Source organism: Narcine bancroftii, chromosome 13 (assembly GCF_036971445.1).
Source record: "Narcine bancroftii isolate sNarBan1 chromosome 13, sNarBan1.hap1, whole genome shotgun sequence".
Classification (NCBI taxonomy): Eukaryota; Metazoa; Chordata; class Chondrichthyes; order Torpediniformes; family Narcinidae; genus Narcine; species Narcine bancroftii.
Window position 1 is genome coordinate 73,090,420 of NC_091481.1, and position 20,751 is coordinate 73,111,170.

General features: G+C 43.6%; 1 protein-coding gene across 1 annotated transcript in view; it reads left to right on the forward strand.

Moving 5' to 3' along the window:
• Positions 1-484: 484 nt before the first annotated feature.
• LOC138748450 (RNA binding protein fox-1 homolog 2-like) overlaps positions 485-20,751 on the forward strand; it is a 231,425-nt gene continuing 211,158 nt past the window's right edge. The window contains 2 exon segments of the mRNA XM_069908701.1: positions 485-875; positions 877-909. Of these exon segments, the coding sequence (XP_069764802.1) occupies positions 756-875; positions 877-909 (153 nt within the window). The 5' untranslated portion in view covers positions 485-755.

A 20,751-nucleotide genomic window follows, 5' to 3' on the forward strand; every position in this document is an offset into this window, starting at 1 on the left:
CTGCACTACCGACTCCGGCCAGCCGCGGCGCCCGCGGCCCACGGATCCCAGCGCGGGGAATCATTTTCCCTGTCACCCTGGCAACGGCCCCCTCGTGTCCCCAGTCCGACGCAAGGCCACCCCCTCGGGCCGATCACCAACCGGACATCAGGACGGGTTCCTCGCCGCGTGTTAGGCTCGGTGACCGCCCTTCGCTTCTGCAGCCCAAGTGCCGGACCAAGCACACCACCCGCGCTGATTCCCAGCAGAGGGCGGCAGTTCCCGCCATCGGCGCCGTTGGATTGGCGGCAGAGGTACGAGCATGCGCACGGAGTGGGGGGGGGGGTGAAGAACAGGCGGTTGATGATCGAGCATGCGCGCGTGACGACAGGCGGCCGAGGTCCACGCGCCCCCGAGGCTCGGGCCGCGGGTGAACGTGCGCGCGCCCGGGGCCTCGCGGCGGAGGCCGGACGCGCGGGCAGGGCTCGGGGAGGACGGGCGTGCGCGCCCTCGCGGCCGAGGGACGTGCGCGCGCCCAGGCCATTTTCCAGTGCCTGTTTTCCGCTGCCGCCAGCGCTGTTCCGCGCGGTGAGAGTCAGCGCCGCTGCCGAACCCCGACGCTCCGGCTCCAGACACCGGGTGCAGGCCGGCACCCCACCGCCACCCGCCGGGGTTCGTTGCACCGAGCCGGGGGGGTGGGCCCGCCCGCGTCCCGTGCGCCGCCTCTGCCCTGAGTCCGAGTGCCGGCCCTCTCCACACACCCACCGCCCCCCGCCATGGCGGCCGAGCCCGGGCCTGTCCCTGAGCGGATGGTGCGAGGGCTGAAGCGGGACGAGCCGGGAGACGCAGCGGCAGCCGAAGCCAAGAGGCAGCGGCTGGAGGCTGCCGTGATCCCGGGGTGAGAACGGCATGAGCAGTGAGGCCACGCAGGTAAGGGGGAGAGGGGAGTAGGGGCAGCGGGGGTCCTGATTCCCGTCCTGGAGGGACTCCTCCCCTCTTCTCTCCCTCACTAGGAGGGTTCCCCCAACCACTGGCTATCCCCTCTTCCCCCCCCACACTGGGAGGGTCCCCTCTTTTCCCCCCCCCCACTGGGAGGGTCCCCTCTTCCCCCCCCCCCACTGGGAGGGTCCCCTCTTCCCCCCCCCCACTGGGAGGGTCCCCTCTTCCCCCCCCCCCACTGGGAGGGTCCCCTCTTCCCCCCCCACTGGGAGGGTCCCCTCTTCCCCCCCCACTGGGAGGGTCCCCTCTTCCCCCCCCACTGGGAGGGTCCCCTCTTCCCCCCCCACTGGGAGGGTCCCCTCTTTCCCCCCCCCCACTGGGAGGGTCCCCTCTTCCTCCCCCCCACTGGGAGGGTCCCCTCTTCCTCCCCCCCACTGGGAGGGTCCCCTCTTCCTCCCCCCCCACTGGGAGGGTCCCCTCTTTCCCCCCCCCACTGGGAGGGTCCCCTCTTTCCCCCCCCCCATTGGGAGGGTCCCCTCTTTCCCCCCCCCCACTGGGAGGGTCACCTCTTTTCCCCCCCCCCACTGGGAGGGTCACCTCTTTCCCCCCCCCACTGGGAGGGTCACCTCTCCCCCCCCCCCACTGGGAGGGTCACCTCTCCCCCCCCCCACTGGGAGGGTCACCTCTTCCCCCCCCCCCACTGGGAGGGTCACCTCTTCCCCCCCCCCCACTGGGAGGGTCACCTCTTCCCCCCCCCCCCACTGGGAGGGTCACCTCTTCCCCCCCCCCCCACTGGGAGGGTCACCTCTTCCCCCCCCCCCACTGGGAGGGTCACCTCTTCCCCCCCCCACTGGGAGGGTCACCTCTTCCCCCCCCCACTGGGAGGGTCCCCTCTTCCCCCCCCCCACTGGGAGGGTCCCCTCTTCCCCCCCCCCCACTGGGAGGGTCCCCTCTTCCCCCCCCCCCCACTGGGAGGGTCCCCTCTTCCCCCCCCCCCACTGGGAGGGTCCCCTCTTCCCCCCCCCCACTGGGAGGGTCCCCTCTTCCCCCCCCCCCACTGGGAGGGTCCCCTCTTCCCCCCCCCCCCCCACTGGGAGGGTCCCCTCTTCCCCCCCCCCCCCCCCACTGGGAGGGTCCCCTCTTCCCCCCCCCCCCCACTGGGAGGGTCCCCTCTCCCCCCCCCCCCACTGGGAGGGTCCCCTCTTCCCCCCCCCCCCACTGGGAGGGTCCCCTCTTCCCCCCCCCCACTGGGAGGGTCCCCTCTACCCCCCCCACTGGGAGGGTCCCCTCTTCCCCCCCCCCACTGGGAGGGTCCCCTCTTCCCCCCCCCCACTGGGAGGGTCCCCTCTTCCCCCCCCCCACTGGGAGGGTCCCCTCTTCCCCCCCCCCACTGGGAGGGTCCCCTCTTCCCCCCCCCCCACTGGGAGGGTCCCCTCTTCCCCCCCACTGGGAGGGTCCCCTCTTCCCCCCCACTGGGAGGGTCCCCTCTTCCCCCCCACTGGGAGGGTCCCCTCTTCCCCCCCACTGGGAGGGTCCCCTCTTCCCCCCCCACTGGGAGGGTCCCCTCTTCCCCCCCCACTGGGAGGGTCCCCTCTTCCCCCCCCACTGGGAGGGTCCCCTCTTCCCCCCCCACTGGGAGGGTCCCCTCTTCCCCCCCCACTGGGAGGGTCCCCTCTTCCCCCCCCACTGGGAGGGTCCCCTCTTCCCCCCCCACTGGGAGGGTCCCCTCTTCCCCCCCCACTGGGAGGGTCCCCTCTTCCCCCCCCCACTGGGAGGGTCCCCTCTTCCCCCCCCACTGGGAGGGTCCCCTCTTCCCCCCCCACTGGGAGGGTCCCCTCTTCCCCCCCACTGGGAGGGTCCCCTCTTCCCCCCCCCACCCACTAGGTGGCAGTCTGAAGGTGTGGTCCTTCTTGGTTCACCCTCTGGCAGAGTGAAACCAGTCTTTTCACAGCTTGGAGTGAGACGGATGGCCCTTGCCTCCAACTCCCTGGTGTGATACTGGGCACCTGCCCCACCTCACTGAGACTGGGCCTGGCCCCAGTCTGGTTGCCACCAGTCAGTCAAAAGGCTTATGGGGACAGTGGAGCCGGCACACCATCTCCAACATGTGTCTGAGTGCCTGCATCTCCCATTGCTAGTCAGTTCCCGGTATAGAATGGGGTCAGTAATGGGGATAGGAGTAAAACACGAGAACCTCCAGACACTGGTTGAGGTAAAAACAAGATGCTGGAGAAATTCAGCAGGTCTTTGTCCTTTATTAAGCACAGATAAAGGTAAATAACCAATATTTCAGGCTTGAGCCCTTAATCAAGGAATGGATGAGATTTAGGCAGATGCACAAACAAAATGTTGGGCTGGGGAAGGAGCACACTTAAATTTACAGGTGGTCATGGTTTGGCAGTACCTGAGAACAAGGATGGACGTATCAGCGCAGGAGTGGGGCGCAGAATTAAAATTGTTGACCACTGGTCTGCATCTTGTCATGGATGTGGACAGAACTAAGGTGTTCAGCGAAATGATCTGTCAATCTGTGTCCAGCCTCTTTGGTGTAGAGAAGGTCAAGACCACCTGTAAATTGGAGGAGCGACACCTAATATTCCATTCGATCTGGGCATTCTCCAATCGGACGGACTGCATAAACATTGACTTTTCTTGGTTTCTGCTGGACTGTTCTCCCCATCCCTCTATCTCCTTTTCTCCAGCTCTCCACCTGCTTCCCATGCCATTCACAGAACCCCCCCCACCATCATTTGCTCATGTGCCCTCCCTCCCTTATCCTATTGCTCTCTGCCTTTGTGTCTGTGCTCCTCCCCCTGCCTATCTCCCCCCACCACCATTTTATTCATATGCCTGCCTACATTCTGTTCATACCTTGATGTAGGGCTCAAGTCCGAAACGTTGGCTGTGTATCTTTATCTTCTCTGTTTGAGCTGCTGAGTTTCTCCAGCATTGTGTTTTTATATCAACATCGGGAATGGTGATTTGTATCGGGGAAGGATAATTTCTCTGCACTATATTATTGTATGGGGACAGTGAGGATGAATCCATCTGGCCAGATGGTGCAAACTGCACTCATTTTGTTTAATGTCTCTTGAAATGTTCACAATTACAACAATGTCTCCAGATGTTGTTAAGTTTGTTGTTTTTTGAATGGGCTGACTGATGATTGACTAGATTGCAAGGACTGGTGAGGTAAATCCAACTATCTAAATTATTCAGTCAATTTTGAAATGTTAAAACCTCTGTTGTGGCCAAATAAGAAGTTTGCAAAAGCAAATTGGATGTGAAGGTAATTTGATTTTAAAAATGTCACTATTTGAATTAATTGTCGTAGACTTAGTATTTACATTGAATCACAACCAGATATCACATAAAGTCCTATTCATCGACATGGGAGTAAGGATAAAGTAATTTAATTTTCGGTGATATTTTCCTTTTCTAATTTGAATAGCTGTAATTTCACAACTTTCAAAAGGATTTAAAAGTGACTTGCTGAATGCCTCTCTGTGCTTTTTCTTGGTCTGGTAAAGAGGTAGTTAAAATAAATGTTGCTTTATTTTGTGGATTGTTGCATAGAATCTTTGTTTGATTTTTCATTATTATAAACATCATGTAAATTTGTAAGTTACGAATCCTGTAAGTGAGTGCACATTATGAAAATTTACCTTGGATGAATGGGAAATCAATCTTCTGTTTGTATTTATTTAAATAACTTTGGATGTGAAATGCTTTTTTGTGGGGGGGGGGGGGGGGGAAGTGATGCAAATAGATTGGTTCCTAATAATTAATGTACATGTAATATACTGCTGAGAGTGTGAGGGTAATGACAAAACAATGGCAAGTGTCAGTGCATAGTGATTTGTCCTGTGTGGTACTGTGGCTGAGTGAACCTGTGTCAGGTACCACGTCACACTGGACATATACCCCTGACACAAGTTCACTCAGCCAAAGTACCACACCACACCAGATCTCTCAAACAGATGAGAATTGGCGATTGGCCAATGAAGGAAATGAAATAATAGTAACTAAAGACAATATTGTTTCCAAAAGGGAGTTCCAGGGCTTGAGATCTAGATGGCTTTTCATATTTCAGATAAGAATTTTATCTATCTGAAATCCAAATGAAAGCACTGTCATTTTCTATTGTTGTATCATTATTGGTGAACATTCTGCATGGTATGTAGTCTAACAAATTTTGTCTGATGCCAAACTCTCAAAACGAACACAATTCCCACATTAGAAATGGTTACTGGGCAGACAGGAAATCAAGGATGTACTCAGCCTAATTGAAGAAATGCAACATCTCTCCTAACTCTGATCTCGCACCCACGATCACTCAAATTGGAGCTGGAGTATTCAGAATGATACTGAGAACCCGATGTCCTTGATTCAAGAATGGACAACCTCACAGACTACCTACCTACCTGCCCCTTCTATGAAAGGTCTGCATTTCCAACATTCGCATCAGCAGGCACTTCAGAATCATAGTGCGTGAAAGTCAGCTGAAGTAGCTTTGCAGTCTCTGTAAAAGGAAATGTTATGGAGTGTTTCTAATCCTGATTGTTGACAAGTATCTTCAAGCAGGATAAACAGAAAGCTGAAATTTTCTTTCCACAGCTCTCAGGCTCTTGAACCTCTCCTTGTTACACAAATTAGGAATTTGCTCTGACACCACAAAAGGACTGTCTGGATTATTGCAGTCATTTTTCTTTCCACGAGGATGACTGAATATTTTTTTTGTCTTTATTGTCACTTAAACACTTAGTATGTAGTTTTTCATTAATTTGTAGTTGGGTTGTTTTCCTGCAGCCAGTAAGAATTTTGATGCCTGTGTACAATGTATATATGACAATAAGTTCATTCTCTTACCTCATTCAGAAGGTTGGGAGGAGAAAGGATTACACTCAACTCTCATTCACAGTGTGCTTCATTGCTTTGCTGATCAGAGCTAAAGTGTTCCACCAAGCTGTAGATGTGCGCTTATGTAGATGTATGGATGTATGCATGGATATGTAGAGATAGGGTAAGCATTTTACCAACCAACTTGTTCCATACAGTTTATGTCTATAGCCCTAACCATAAAAATCACTGCTTGAACTTCATGTAATTATAAGTTGAAACATATAGATATCTCCATGTCTAACTTGGAATAATTTAGGATTGCAGTTGAGAATACGATGATATTTAGTCTCTTCTTAAGAGACTAAAGCACCGTGTTCTCATGAGTGTTAGATTGTAAAACAAGCATTAACAGATTTTGTAAATTTTTGAATATGTTCAATGATTCAAAACTTACTGTTTTGAAACTCTGTGATGTATATTCTAAGTTTAAGGTGAAGCTTGTTCAGATTCGACTTGGATTGGAGACATCCTACTTCACTAAATATAGTTTCACTTATGATGGTGAGTTCTGTGCATCCTTTCACTCGTGATATTCCTGTTGTAAGAAAATGTTCAAGGGGCAGTGATCTTGGCCTGTGGAGAAGAGCATGTCTGAGAATTGCATCTTGTCTATTATAGTTTTTGTAATGGTACTTTTGATAGGCGCACTTGACTTGGTGAGTAGACAGCTAGGAAATGAATTTGAATCTCCTTCATTAAATTAAAGAAGGTGTTTGCAGTTTTTATGGACCAGTTGTGTGAAATATTTACAGTATGTATATGATGAGTTTATTGTCATACATGTACAAATCATATGTATCAAAATTTCTTGCTGCAGCTGAACAGGTACTTGCAAAGAAATCTTTAATAGTAAACTAATTGAATTAAATTTAAATCATACAATAGGTAAATATTCACAGTAATTCTAGATTTTTAAAAATGACTTGCAGTAGTACAAACAATTCTTTTGTGCTTCCTGAGCTGTAGTCTAAGATTAGTGTACCAAGAGAATGTTCAAGAGTCTGAAAGCTGATGGAAACCTAGGGGTGTTCCTTCTGCCTGAAGGTAGCAGTGAGAATAGAGTGTGACTAGGGTGATGGGAGTTCTTTACGATGTTGGCCGCCATCCTGAGGCGGTGCCTCGCATAGAAGTCTGCAATGGAGCGGAGGACAGAGACTGTGGCTGGATCTGGCTATGTTTACCATCTCCAGCAGCCTCCAATTCTGAACACTTGAATTACCAAACCAGACTGATGCAGCCAGCCAGGACACTTTCCATAGTGTTTCTGTGGCCGTTTGTACATTATTCACATCTATTGTCATTATAAGAAATGAAATTTAAAATTGGTATTCCATGTACAATATTAAATTATTAACAATACCATTTATACATATTACCATTTTATTAAATTGTCAAATTTAGCCTGCATCTCAAATTAAAACCCAGATTACAGGCATGAACTAAAATTGATGAAAAGTACATTTTGGGTTTAATGTTGCTCAATATTCTGGGATTGGGTACAATGTTCAACCAATCAAGTGGATTGAAAAATTTTGTTGAGACAAATTATAAATTTGAATATTTGTGAAATAATCTTGCACTCCTTTTTGTAGATGATCAGTTTAATTTTCTTATCTGATTTGCACCAGAATGAAGATTTTCATATGTGGAAATGGCCACGTGCTTTGTTTTTTGATCCTCCTTATGCCTCTTTAGAAGCATATTTGCAAGATCCAAGAATTTAGAAAATGGACATTGATGCTGTGCATTTTCCACAGTATTTGTTAACCCAATTTTATTAATGTTTTTAACTCTAGGATTTGCAGTGTTATAAGTTGGTCCTTTTTATAGAATTCTGCAGAAAGTCTAAAGAAAAAGTCTGAAAAAACAATTAAAATGGAAGGAATGTTGATTATTTCCTGTGGATTTTTTTGTTGTTGTTTATAATCTGTTGAGTAATATGTAGAAGACTGTCAGAACATTTTTTTAATAATTTGGAATAGATTTGCATCACAAAGCTCCTGGGTCTAACAGGACTTAATCTGTTTCAGATCATAACTGATAAAGCTTGTTTCGTACTGCTTATCCAGTTTACAATGGGCAAAGCTGGTTTAGCTGGGATTGTACAAATCAGATCAGTGACGTTGACATCACTTTCTGACATTAGTTCCTTCTGTTTGGAGATGTTAGTTAATCTGTAATGGTAATTTTGTGAAATGAAATGGACACCTACCATTGGTTTCATATATTGATGACCTCTTGTGGTGATGCTCAATGACTAGTATTTGATATGGGATTACATAATTTAATGTTATTCTGAGAGGGAGAATGTGGTGAAGGTACAATAGTGGAGTAAATGAGTATTCTCAACAATAGAGAATAGAAACGCATGCAATTTGACACTGGAAAGAATTGAAATCAGTGCAGCACTCAGCAGTAGGCCAGGCCTTTGGTTGACATAAATATTTCTCAGGTTACCAAAATGTAGAAACTGGCTTCATGGAACAAAAATATGATTTGTTTGCATTTATTCTGCTTGCAAAAAAAACTAGTTGAAAAAGGATTCATGATTCATTGATAATAAAAAAAATGTATTCCTCCCATTTTTTTCTTAGTCCACAACTCTCAGAGATTGTCACTTTTAAGAATACTAGACAATTACTTTTTAAACGTGTAAGTTCCTGCCACCCAAACTTTAAGCTGCAAGATGCACATTCCCTGGAATTCTCAAAATGGATTGATTGTAGAGAAAATTTCCTTCCAATCTTCTACCTTGGAATCTATGCCTTCCAGCTGTTTTCCCCCTCTCTGCTTGTAGAATTGAATCCTTCCTATTTGAGCCCTTCACAATTTTACACTCCTTATTTAACTTGTTCGGCACAGGGAGCCAGAGGAAAAGCAACCCTTGTCCAGCAAATCTTCCTTCGTATCTAAGCACCTCCAACTCTGACAACGCATTTGTAATTCTTTGTGCTCTTTGGTGCTATCAGTTCTTTCCTGTAAGCATATTCTAGGCTTTGTCACCAGATTCAGTATAATAAACGTGCCTTTACATAATCCCATTATTAAACCATAATATTATTCATAAATTAATATCTAAGGTTTCTGCTTTAAAAATAAAATGTTCTGCATACCTCCTGATGGACATGCTCTTTTGCTTTAAGAAATCTTAGGGCATGCACTCCAAGGTCTTTCTGTTCCTTCACACCTCAGTAATCTTCTGTTTATTTGTATTTCCTTGCCTTTATTCCCTCCCCAAAAGCATTTCCTTACATATTTGAAAGTTTAATTGTGTATATTATTGTATGTCCATCTAACCAGTCCGTTGATATCTTCCTACAGTACACAGCTCTTTTCCTTACTCGATCACATAACCAATTCTTATGACACACAAACCTAATCAGGCTTCCTGTATTCATCAAAAAAAAAAGAAAATGATCAGGAAGTGATACTAATAGAGCTCCACTTTCTTTAGCCAAAAACAGTCATGGACAACTGCCAATGAGCTATTTTTAAATCCAACATGAATTCTCTGGGCCTTTTTCAACACAAAATAAGCTGGAGAAATTCAGAGGTTTGAACAGCATCAGTGGACCTACTGAGTTTCTCCAGTATGTTGCTCCATGAGACATATCCATACATTGATCCAGGCATGGTGGTTTGTTAATTTAACATTTCATTTTCTGTGAATATAGTGTTTTCCATTGTTTTTGCAACTTGCCCTTATTTTTCTTTTACACAGAGTGTATTTGCAGGATACATATCAATTTTTCTTTATTTGTGTGCTCTTTACCTTACTAAATACATTTTAAATTCACTCCGGTATCTTCTATACTTTCTGAATGCAAGTGTTTGAATTGTGAAACTAATCAAGTAGGAAATGTTGAGGTTGGTTTATTACCTACTTTAATGTGATCAGATTTCTTGGCAAGGATGTGCTTACACCAATTAATACAAGTTTTGAATAATTAGTCAAAAAGGGGAAGCTTTTAGTTGTACACAATGGAGTGGAGCTCATTTATGAATGAACTCTTCAGTCTTGGATTTATAGCGGTGTGACATCTGCAATTTATATCTTAAAGTGGATCTGAATTTCTGAAATAAGTAACTTTTCTCAGTGGAAACCTGAGAGCTTCATAGGTGTTTGTATTTTAATTGCAGTTCGTTATTTTGAATCTGAAATATTACAGTTCTTTGTCTTGATTATTTTCCTCAGTTGGGTTTCCTATAATGAATAGCAATATTTTTCAGTATTCTTTACTGGTTTTAGATGATCCAGTGAATCATCAATCAGGAGGATCTCAAGTGTACAATTCTGGCACTTAATGTATGAAACTTTGCTCTTGTTCTTAAAATGAATATTGGGATTTGAGGAAGGATCCAGAACATGCAGGCGGTATAGTACAGTGATTGCTCAGTATACCTTGGCGTTGCATCGTGACTTGATTTCAATGAAGTATTGGAGTCATAGAGTTTTTTGGTAGCAGACCAGTGTCAGAAATGAGACTTTTTGAGGCGGAATATTGGTGAATGCTTTGATCTGTACTTTGGTGAAAAGGTTTTTTTTGGTTGATTTAATTTTTTATTTTTAAAAAATATTTTACTTTTGATTTTCCAAGACTCGCACAAATCTAAAAACAAGAATACAGTCTTTCTCAACAATGATATATTACATATAGAGCCATTCCCCCTCCCCCCTCCTTTCTCTCCCATACCCTAATATCACAAGGAAAAGATGATTTAAATTAGACATAGAACCAAAAATCTAGAGAGTCACAGACCCCTTAAAGGGACCAAATATAACCCAGAGTAACATGAAGCAAAATGAAGAAGATACGAAACAAGAGCACGTTGTCTGCGCCCCGACCCACCTCATTTATCCCAACTGTTCCACTATTAGTGGGGAGTTTTACCTTCTATTTGGAAGGGGTGCAACTGTATCTGCATTCCTATTTAATTTTGTATTCTTGACATGTTGGAAGAAAGCTTGTGGGGAGCACTTTTAGAACCATGGAATTGTCTAACAAACTGGCTCTTTGATTTACCATGTCTCACTACCCAAAGTACCACCTGGAGGGCTTCATTCTGTCCAATTTAAAAGTTGTCATTATGTTTTTGGACAGATATATTCATTTTTTTGTTGATGGGGAGTTATACTTATAGAAACAGCTTAATTGTACTCTCTTACTTTCCATTGGCAAGGATGACGAGATGATTAAAATCAACGATCTGATTTGACAAACTCTTGTCTCTCTTGATGTGTTCCTTAATGACCTGGGCATTGGAATACTGGCTATAGTTTCAGTTAGAAATTATCCATCAGAAATGTTGCAAATATTGAGAAAGAGAAAAATACCTAAACTGGATATTCAGATGAGATTAACGTTTGAAATAAAACATTTAGGGAGAACAAAATGCACAACTTTGAAGGAATAAAGACATTTGTATCAGCAAATGTAGGAAGACAATTGTTTGAAGGTGGAAAATTTAATTGAAAATATTGTAATAAAGGCATAAAGTTATCCATGTTTAATAAGTAGAAGCAGAGCACAAAGCAAACATAAATGATTAGTTCAGTTAGAATACTGTGACCAAATTTAGGGCGTAAAGAGATGATGCGAAGGAATTTTACTTGGCAATGCATCATAGAACAGGCCCTTCTGGCCCCATGAATCCACGTCACCCATGTGACCAATTAACCTACCAACCCCAAATATCTTTGAAATGTAGGAGGAAACCAACACTAGGAGAATGTAAAAACTCCTTACAGACAGCGCAAGATTCAAATCTGAGTTGCTGGTCCTGTAATATTACAGGACCAGCAACTCAGATTTGAATCTTGCGCTGTCTGTAAGGAGTTTTTACATTCTCCTAGTGTTGGTTTCCTCCTACATTTCAAAGATATTTGGGGTTGGTAGGTTAATTGGTCACATGGGTGACGTGGATTCATGGGGCCAGAAGGGCCTGTTCTATGATGCATTGCCAAGTAAAATTCCTATCAATGATATGAGGAAATCTGTTCCACTGGGAGACTGAAAAGTAGAATACTCTCTGTAAAATAGAAGGATAAGTGGAGATTTTCAAACTCGTGAAAGGCTTTGATCTTTAATGAGAAAGCTGGTGGTAGCATAAATGATCTTGGCTGGTGTTCACAGTTTAAATATTGCACAACTGGTACAATATATTCAGTCCATTCTTCTAAATTATTAGTATAGAATGTAAATAGTTCAGCATTGATTCCAATCACACATCAATATACCAACCTCAAGGTATTCTGTTTGTCCCAATTCTTTTCAATACATAATGTAATGCAGTGTGATCTGTTTGGTCAATATTTTTCCCTCAAGCAGTAATGTAAAAAAGTTTAAAAAAAAATGCAAGGTCCAACATTTTGAGGACATCAAAACGTGAAAGAAAATAAAAAGTGTGGCTTGCCTTTCCATGTAACTGATGTATCAGTGAACATTGAGAGAAAAAGAGGAATGAGGACTGGCTTTAGAAAATGAAGCAGTATAATAGTTTGAAATTTCTTTTTCTAAATCTGTAATTGCTCTAGTAGAAGTCTGAAAATCCAGACTACTTGAAATAAAGAAGAGATAAACAGGTAATTTTTCATTAGTAAATACAGCATGCTTCATTTATCAAAACAAGCAGTTTTAAAGAAAAATTAAAATACGCTGTTCATCTGTGACACTTGCGCACGCACGCATACAGAAGCCTGCTAAATTTAAAATGTTTGAGAGTTTTTGAAAAATCCGGATTCTTGGGTGGTCCATATTTTGGGCATCTGGATTTTTTGACTTCTGTGTTTCATATTACAGAATTTTACTGCAACTTGGGTGCATGTTCTATTTACATCACAACATAAGAGTCACTTTAAAATTGGTTGTAAAATTTGAGGCATCAGAGCAGAAAAATAGTGTTAGTTGCAAGTACTTTTTTGATAAGTAGAATACACCAAAATGTTGGAAGAACTCAGCATCCAGAGAAAGTAAAAGGGCACTCGACGTTTTGGACCTGAGTCTTGTTTATGTGTAGTGAAAGTCAGGCAGATGCCTGCATTTTTTTAAAAAAAAAGGTGGGGTGGGGGAGATTTATCTAACATGTTAGAGATAATAATAGTCTCTGCAGAATCACAATTTATTGTTGCGAATGTTTCACAAATTTCACTGTTTGGTGGTAGCATTACAGATGCAAATATTTCTATAAATTACTTTGAAAATAAAATAGAAATTAGTGCAAAAGAAGAGATTGCGAAGTACTATCTGTGGTTCATTGTCCATTCAGAAATCTGTTGGCAGAGGGGAAGAAACTATTTTTGTGTCGTTGGGTGTTTGTTTTCAGGCTCCTGTACCAACTCGAAGTTGGCAGTGTGGAGGGCATGTCCTGGGTGGTGGGGGTTCTTGAGGATAGAGACTGCTTTCTTAAGATGCTGCCTATTAGAGGTCTTAAATGGATTGAAGGTGGCGCTGGCCGAGTTCACAACTCTCTTTAGTCTTTTCCTGTCCTGTACATTGGCACCTCTATATTATACAATGATGCAACCAGTCAGAATGGTCCCCACGGCACATCTGTAGAAATTTGGAAGTCTTTGGTGATGTAGCAATCCCCTCAAAGCTCCCCAACACCACCACCCCCTCTCTTTCTTCCCCCCCACTCCTCACGAAATATAGCCGCTGATTTGCCTTATTCATGATTGCTTCAATATAGAGGCTCCAGGACAGATCTTCAGAGATGTTGACACCCAAGAATTTGACGTTCTTAACCCTTTCCACTGCTGAGCCCTGAGGACTTGTGTTATCCTGATTTTCTTTTTCCCCTCCTGAAGTCCGCAATCAGTTGAGTGCAAGGTGGTTGTTGTGACACGACTCAACTTGCTGATGTATCTTCCTCGCGTACGCTTCCTCATTGCCATCTGTGATTCTTCCGACAACCATGGTGTCATTGGTAAATTTGTAGACGGCATTTGAATTGTGCTTGGCCACGTAGTTATGGGTTTTATTTTTTGCCTACTTTTCCGATAATCTGTGATAGAAAAGACTTTTTACATTCAGGAGTAAAATTCTTGATCGACTTTTTCATGAATATCTTTTTTTTATTTCTTCCAGTTTTCCCTCTATTTTTATATCTGTTTATTGGTTTAATCCATCCAGTGTCACATTTAATAATATGATTTTTTTTTAGTCTATTTAAAGTCCAGAAGTATTCCATTTATCCTAGTTGTAATATTCTACCAGCTCATCTGGCACATTTGCTGAAGCTCGCGCTTATTCTGCTACAGTTGATCATTTTGTGCTTGGGTATTTATTTGGCATGGATCTGTAATGGCACAGATCAAGCCAAATTTAATCAGATTATGGTATTAGCATCTCAATGTGATTTACCTAATATTTACTAAGGATTGAAAACTGTTTCACATTACATTTTGCAGTTCAATTTCTAGACTAATATATATATATTATCTTGTATATATATTTTTTGCAAAATCAATTTAAAATAAAATTATATTTTCCTCTTATTTATTCATTTTTTAACCATCATCCAATGCACTAAATATTGATATCCATTAGTCTCTCACCATCTAAGTAGTTTGACTTTCTATTTTGTCTACCAAAGTGGAATGCATCCCATGTTATTCCATTTGTCATGTTCTTATATAACAATTACAGCACAGAAAAAGGCCAATTTGGCCCTTCTAATGTGGACTGATTCAAGTACCCTCCTCTAATCCCACTTACCAGCACTCTGCCCATATCCCTCCCATCCATATACTTATCCAACTCTTTTTTAAATGACAAAATTGACCCTCCACCACCTTTCCCGGAAGCCCTTTCAACACAGTAACCACTCTCTGAGTAAAGAAGTTCCCCCTCATGTTACTCCTAAATCTTTGCCCGTCAACTCTCAACCCATGACCTCTTGTATCCATCTCTCCTACTCTCAATGGGAAAAGCCTTTCCACATCAACTCATTATCTTAAACACCTCTATCAAATCCCCTCTCAGCCTTCTACATTCCAAGGAATAAAGACCTAATTTGCTCAATCTCTCTTTGTATTCCAGATGCTGAAACTCAGGCAACATTTTTGTAAATCTTCTCTGCACTCTCTCTATCTTGTTAATATCCTTCCTACAAATTGAAGGACTGCACACAGTACCATAAATTTGGCCTCACCAATGCCTTGTACAGTTTCATCATTACTTCCCAACTCCTATATTCTCTGCACTGATTTATATAGGCAAGCATACCAAAGGCCTTCTTCACCACCCTATCCACATGCGCTCCTACCTTCAGGGAACAATGCACCGTTATTCAGAGATCTTTCTGCTCCACTGCATTCTTCAATTTACCGCATATGTCTTGCTTTGATTATTCTTTCCAAAATGAAACACCTCACACATCAGCATTAAACTCCATCTGCCATCTTTCTGCTCATTCCTCCAAGCAGTTTAAATCCCTCTGCAATCTTTGAAAACCCTCTTCATCATCCACAATTCCCCCATCTGCACATTTACTAATCCAATTTAGCCCCAACCTCCAGATCATTAATATATATGACAAACAGCAATGGTTCCAATACCGAACCCTGAGGAACACCGCTTGTCACCGGCCTCCATCCTGACAAACAGTTATCCACTACTACTCTCTGGCATCTTCCTTCCAGCCATTGTGGAATCCATTTGACTATCTCCAAATTAATACCCAGGAACTTAGCCCTCCTAACTAACCTCCCATGTGGAACCTTATCAAAGGCCTTACTGAAGTCCATATAGATAACATCCACTGCTCTACCCTCATCAACATTCCTAGTCACCTCTTCAAAAAATTCAACAAGATTGGACAAACACGACCTTCCACAGACAAATCCGTGTCGAGTATCCCTGATCAGACCCTGTCCCTCCATATACTTATATATACTATCTCTAAGAATGTTTTCTATCAATTTATCTACCACAGATGTCAAACTTGTGGCCGATAATTGCTAGGCTTGCTCCTCGAACCCTTTTTAAACAAAGGAACCACATGCGCAACATGCCAATCCTCCGGCACTATACCCGTCTCTAATGACATTTGAAAAATCATTGACAGAGCCTCTGCTATTTCCTCACTAACTTCTCTCGAGGTCCTAGGGAAAATCCTGTCAGGACCTGGAGACTTATCCACCTTTATATGTTTCAAAAGCTCCAGTACTACCTCTTTTTTAAACACCATAGTCTCCATATATACCCCTCTTGCTTCCTTTACCCTGCACAGTTCAATATCCTTCTCAGTAAATACTGAGGAAAAGAAATTGTTCAAGACCTCCCCCATCTCTTTTGGCTCCACACACATTTGTCCTTTCTGATTCTCTATTGGACCAATTTTCTCACTTTTGCTATTTACATATTTGTAGAAACCCTTTGAATTTATTTTCACCCTGCTTGCTATAGTCACCTCATACCTTTTAGCTTTTCTAATTTCTTAAGATTCTTTTTGCATTCAATATAGTACCCAAACATTTTTTCCCTGTTTCTTATATTTATTGCAGTTCTCCCTCTTTTTCGAACCAGGTTTCCAATATCCCTTGAGAACTATGGATCTCTCAAACTTTTGACCTTACCTTTCAATCTAACAGATTTTATACTCTTAAAATCTCTCCTTTAAAAGTCCTCCATATCTCTATTACATCCTTCCCAGAAAACAAATTGTCCCAATCCACCCCTTGTAAATCCTTTTGCATCTCCTCAAACCTAGCTTTTCCCCACTCAAAAACCTCAACTCTGGGCCCAGACCTATCCTTTTCCATAATTACCTTGAAGCTAATGGCACCATGATCACTGGACTCGAAGTGCTCCCCCACACATACCCCTGTCACCCCATCTCATTCCCCAACAGTAAATCCAACACAGCTCCCTCTCTAGTTGGTACCTCCACGTATTGATGTAAAAAGCTATCTTGCACACATTTTACAAACTCCAACCCATCCAGCCCTTTCACGGAATGGGTTTCCCAATCAATATTTGTAAAATTTAAATCCTCCACAATCACTACCCTGAGCTTATTACAAATATCTGCTATTTCCCTATCTCTAATTCATGTTCCCCATTTGGTGGTCTATAATGCACCCCTATAATTGTAACTCCCATTCGTCAATTCCACCCAAATAGCCTCCCTGGACAAGCCTTCTATTCTATCATACCTAAGCACCGCTGTAATGTTCTTGCCATACCATTTGACTTCTGTATCTCTTTGCAGCCTCTGCATTCTCCTCAAAGTCCACAATGCCAGCAAGCTTTGTGTCAGTAGCAAACAGTATATATTTGATCTTGTCATTCAGATCATTGAAGTGGCCTATGACCACTTGGGGCCACAACTACTAATTAATCCCTCCCAGCTAAAAATGACCTTTTTAATTCCTGTTACTGGCTGTATATTACCCCTCAATTTTGTACACCCTAATTATAAATTTAAATTTTAAATTTGGACTTGCGGTACAGTATAGGCCTTTTTGACCCAATTACACCCATCTGACCTAAAATCCCTGTTACATTCTGAACGGTGGGAGGAAACAGGGCACCTGGAAGAAACCCATGCAGACACAGGGAAAAGATACAAACTCCTTCAAGACAGTGTGAGATTCTAACACTGTAACAGCATTGTGCTAACTAACTGTGCTGCCCCATGGTTATATTTTTGCATAATAATGGCACCTTCATGAATACATCTCTTAACGTGCAAATACACTACATCAGCTGTTTTGCTCTCATCTCTTGCAAGTTACAATCTTGGAAAAATACAAGTCCCAACATTTGTCAAATATAATTACCCCATTATGAATGCATATTTGACACTCCTTAATCCTATTAGTACTTTTCAAACACCCTGATACTGCTTCCTTTAAATAACAGCTTCCATCATTTTCCTCAATAATGCTGTTTGGCGCCTGGCATTTTTATCTCTTTCCCCTCCCATAATGGAAGTTTGGAAAATGTCAACTCTTCTGTACATCATCTCCATTGTCCTTCTTCCAAGATGTCCTTGGGGTCTGGCCTCCTTTCATTTCTATTAATTTAATCACTAATAATTTTAACACTAATTTAAATGAGCTCATTCACTTTAGACCAGTGATTCTCAACCTTTTTTCACCCATATCTTCTTTGGCTTGGCTTCGCAGACGAAGATTGATAGAGGGGTAAATGTCCACATCAGCTGCAGGCTCATTTGTGGTTGACAAGTCCGATGCGGGACAGGCAGACATGGTTGCAGCGGTTGCAGGGGAAAATTGGTTGGTTGGGGTTGGGTGTTGGGTTTTTCCTCCTTTGTCTTTCGTCAGTGAGGTGGGCTCTGCGGTCTTCTTCAAAGGAGGTTGGTGCCCGCCGAACTGTGAGGTGCCAAGATGCATGGTTTGAGGCGATATCAGCCCACTGGTGGTGGTCAATGTGGCAGGCACCAAGAGATTTCTTTAGGCAGTTCTTGTACCTCTTCTTTGGTGCACCTCTGTCACGGTGGCCAGAGGAGAGCTTGCCATATAACACGATCTTGGGAAGGCGATGGTCCTCCATTCTGGAGACGTGACCTACCCAGCGCAGTTGGATCTTCAGCAGCGTGGATTCGATGCTGTCGGCCTCTGCCATCTTGAGTACTTCGATGTTGGGGATGAATTCGCTCCAATGAATGTTGAGGATGGAGCGGAGACAACGCTGGTGGAAGCGTTCTAGGAGCCGTAGGTGATGCTGGTAGAGGACCCATGATTCGGAGCCGAACAGGAGTGTGGGTATGACAACGGCTCTGTATACACTAATCTTTGTGAGGTTTTTCAGTTGGTTGTTTTTCCAGACTCTTTTGTGTAGTTTTCCAAAAGCGCTATTTGCCTTGGCGAGTCTGTTGTCTATCTCATTGTCGATCCTTGCATCCGATGAAATGGTGCAGCCGAGATAGGTAAACTGGTTGACCGTTTTGAGTTTTATACCACCATAAGTAATCCCTTACGAACCACAGAGCTCCTATGCCATAGTTCACAAAATACCGATTTAATTTCCCTGTCATTTCCATATTCCCCAATTCCATTCCACAATCTCCAAGTTAATTTTAGCTAATCTTTTTCTTTTTGAACATCTTTATAAGTTGTTAGTTTTTTGACAAGAGTCTTGAACTCTCTGCTTATTAATTCTTTAAGCTACTGAATGATGAAATTTTCTCATTATTTTGCAACACTGTCTAATCCTTTGGTCTAATAATGCCTTCTTGCATGAATCACATTTCATGTTTTTCTTTGTCTTTAAAGAAAATTTTGTTAGTCTATTGCTTTTTTTAATGTAGATTCCCAGTGTATCATCATCAGTACTCATCACTGCATCTTGTTAATGACAGAGAACATGAACTTGAAACTTTCACAACTTTGTGGTTTGTTTTGTGGAGATTTAGGACTCTGATTTTAGATTGAGCTAAACAACTTTGTATTATATTAATGTATGTCATTTTCATCATTGTTTCCTGTGATTCCTCAAACTGTAGGATTATCAATGAATCTTTTTACAAAGTGCCAGTACTAGATATAAAGTTGCCTGTTTCCTCCTGGGTTCATCAACCTACTGATAATATCCATGAATTATCCTCGACAGTACCAGTGGTAATTTGACTTTACACTCTACTTATATTAATTTTCCCCCATGAATATTCAGTTATCTTTGTGTATTTCCTGATTTATGGTGTTTTGATAATTACATTTTCAGTAATGTTTTTTGCTCATTGCAGTTTCAACTGATCCTACTTGATTTTAAGTTTTTTTTTCTCTTTGCTGCCTTCATCCCATTGTTTCATAGAAAGTACACCCTGCTGCTTTCTTGAATGTACAGTCATCAATCTATAATCATTCACCTTGGGGCCATCCACATGCCACAGCTGCAGTGTGACCCATCTGACAGCTGAATCACTTTGAGGGCTATGAGCCCACAACAATAATTTCCACAAGGACAATGGGAGCAATGTGTTGGGAACACTGCCATCTTCTTTGGCTTGGCTTCGCGGACGAAGATTTATGGAGGGGGTAAATGTCCACGTCAGCTGCAGGGTCGTTTGTGGCTGACAAGTCCGATGCGGGACAGGCAGACACGGTTACAGCGGCTGCAGGGGAAAATTGGTTGGTTGGGGTTGGGTGTTGGGTTTTTCCTCCTTTGCCTTTTGTCAGTGAGGTGGGCTCTGCGGTCTTCTTCAAAGGAGGTTGCTGCCCGCCAAACTGTGAGGCGCCAAGATGCACGGTTTGAGGCGATATCAGCCCACTGGTGGTGGTCAATGTGGCAGGCACCAAGAGATTTCTTTAGGCAGTCCTTGTACCTTTTCTTTGGTGCACCTCTGTCACGGTGGCCAGTGGAGAGCTCGCCATAGAACACGATCTTGGGAAGGCGATGGTCCTCCATTCTGGAGACGTGACCCACCCAGCGCAGCTGGATCTTCAGCAGCGTGGACTCGATGCTGTCGACCTCTGCCATCTCAAGTACTTCGACGTTAGGGATGAAAGCGCTCCAATGAATGTTGAGGATGGAGCGGAGACAACGCTGGTGGAAGCGTTCTAGGAGCCGTAGGTGATGCCGGTAGAGGACCCATGATTCGGAGCCGAACAGGAGTGTGGGTATGACAACGGCTCTGTATACGCTTATCTTTGTGAGGTTTTTCAGTTGGTTGTTTTTCCAGACTCTTTTGTGTAGTCTTCCAAAGGCGCTATTTGCCTTGGCGAGTCTGTTGTCTATCTCATTGTCGATCCTTGCATCTGATGAAATGGTGCAGCCGAGATAGGTAAACTGGTTCACCAAATAGCATATCAGCTCAACTTAGAAATATATTCTCATTCTCTCTTCATTATTGGATCTACATTCTTGCATTCCCTACTGATACAATTGTCACATCTGCTGAAGTGCTCAGGCCCGAAACTTTGGTTAGTTACCTTTGCTTCCTATTGACACTTCGTGACCACTG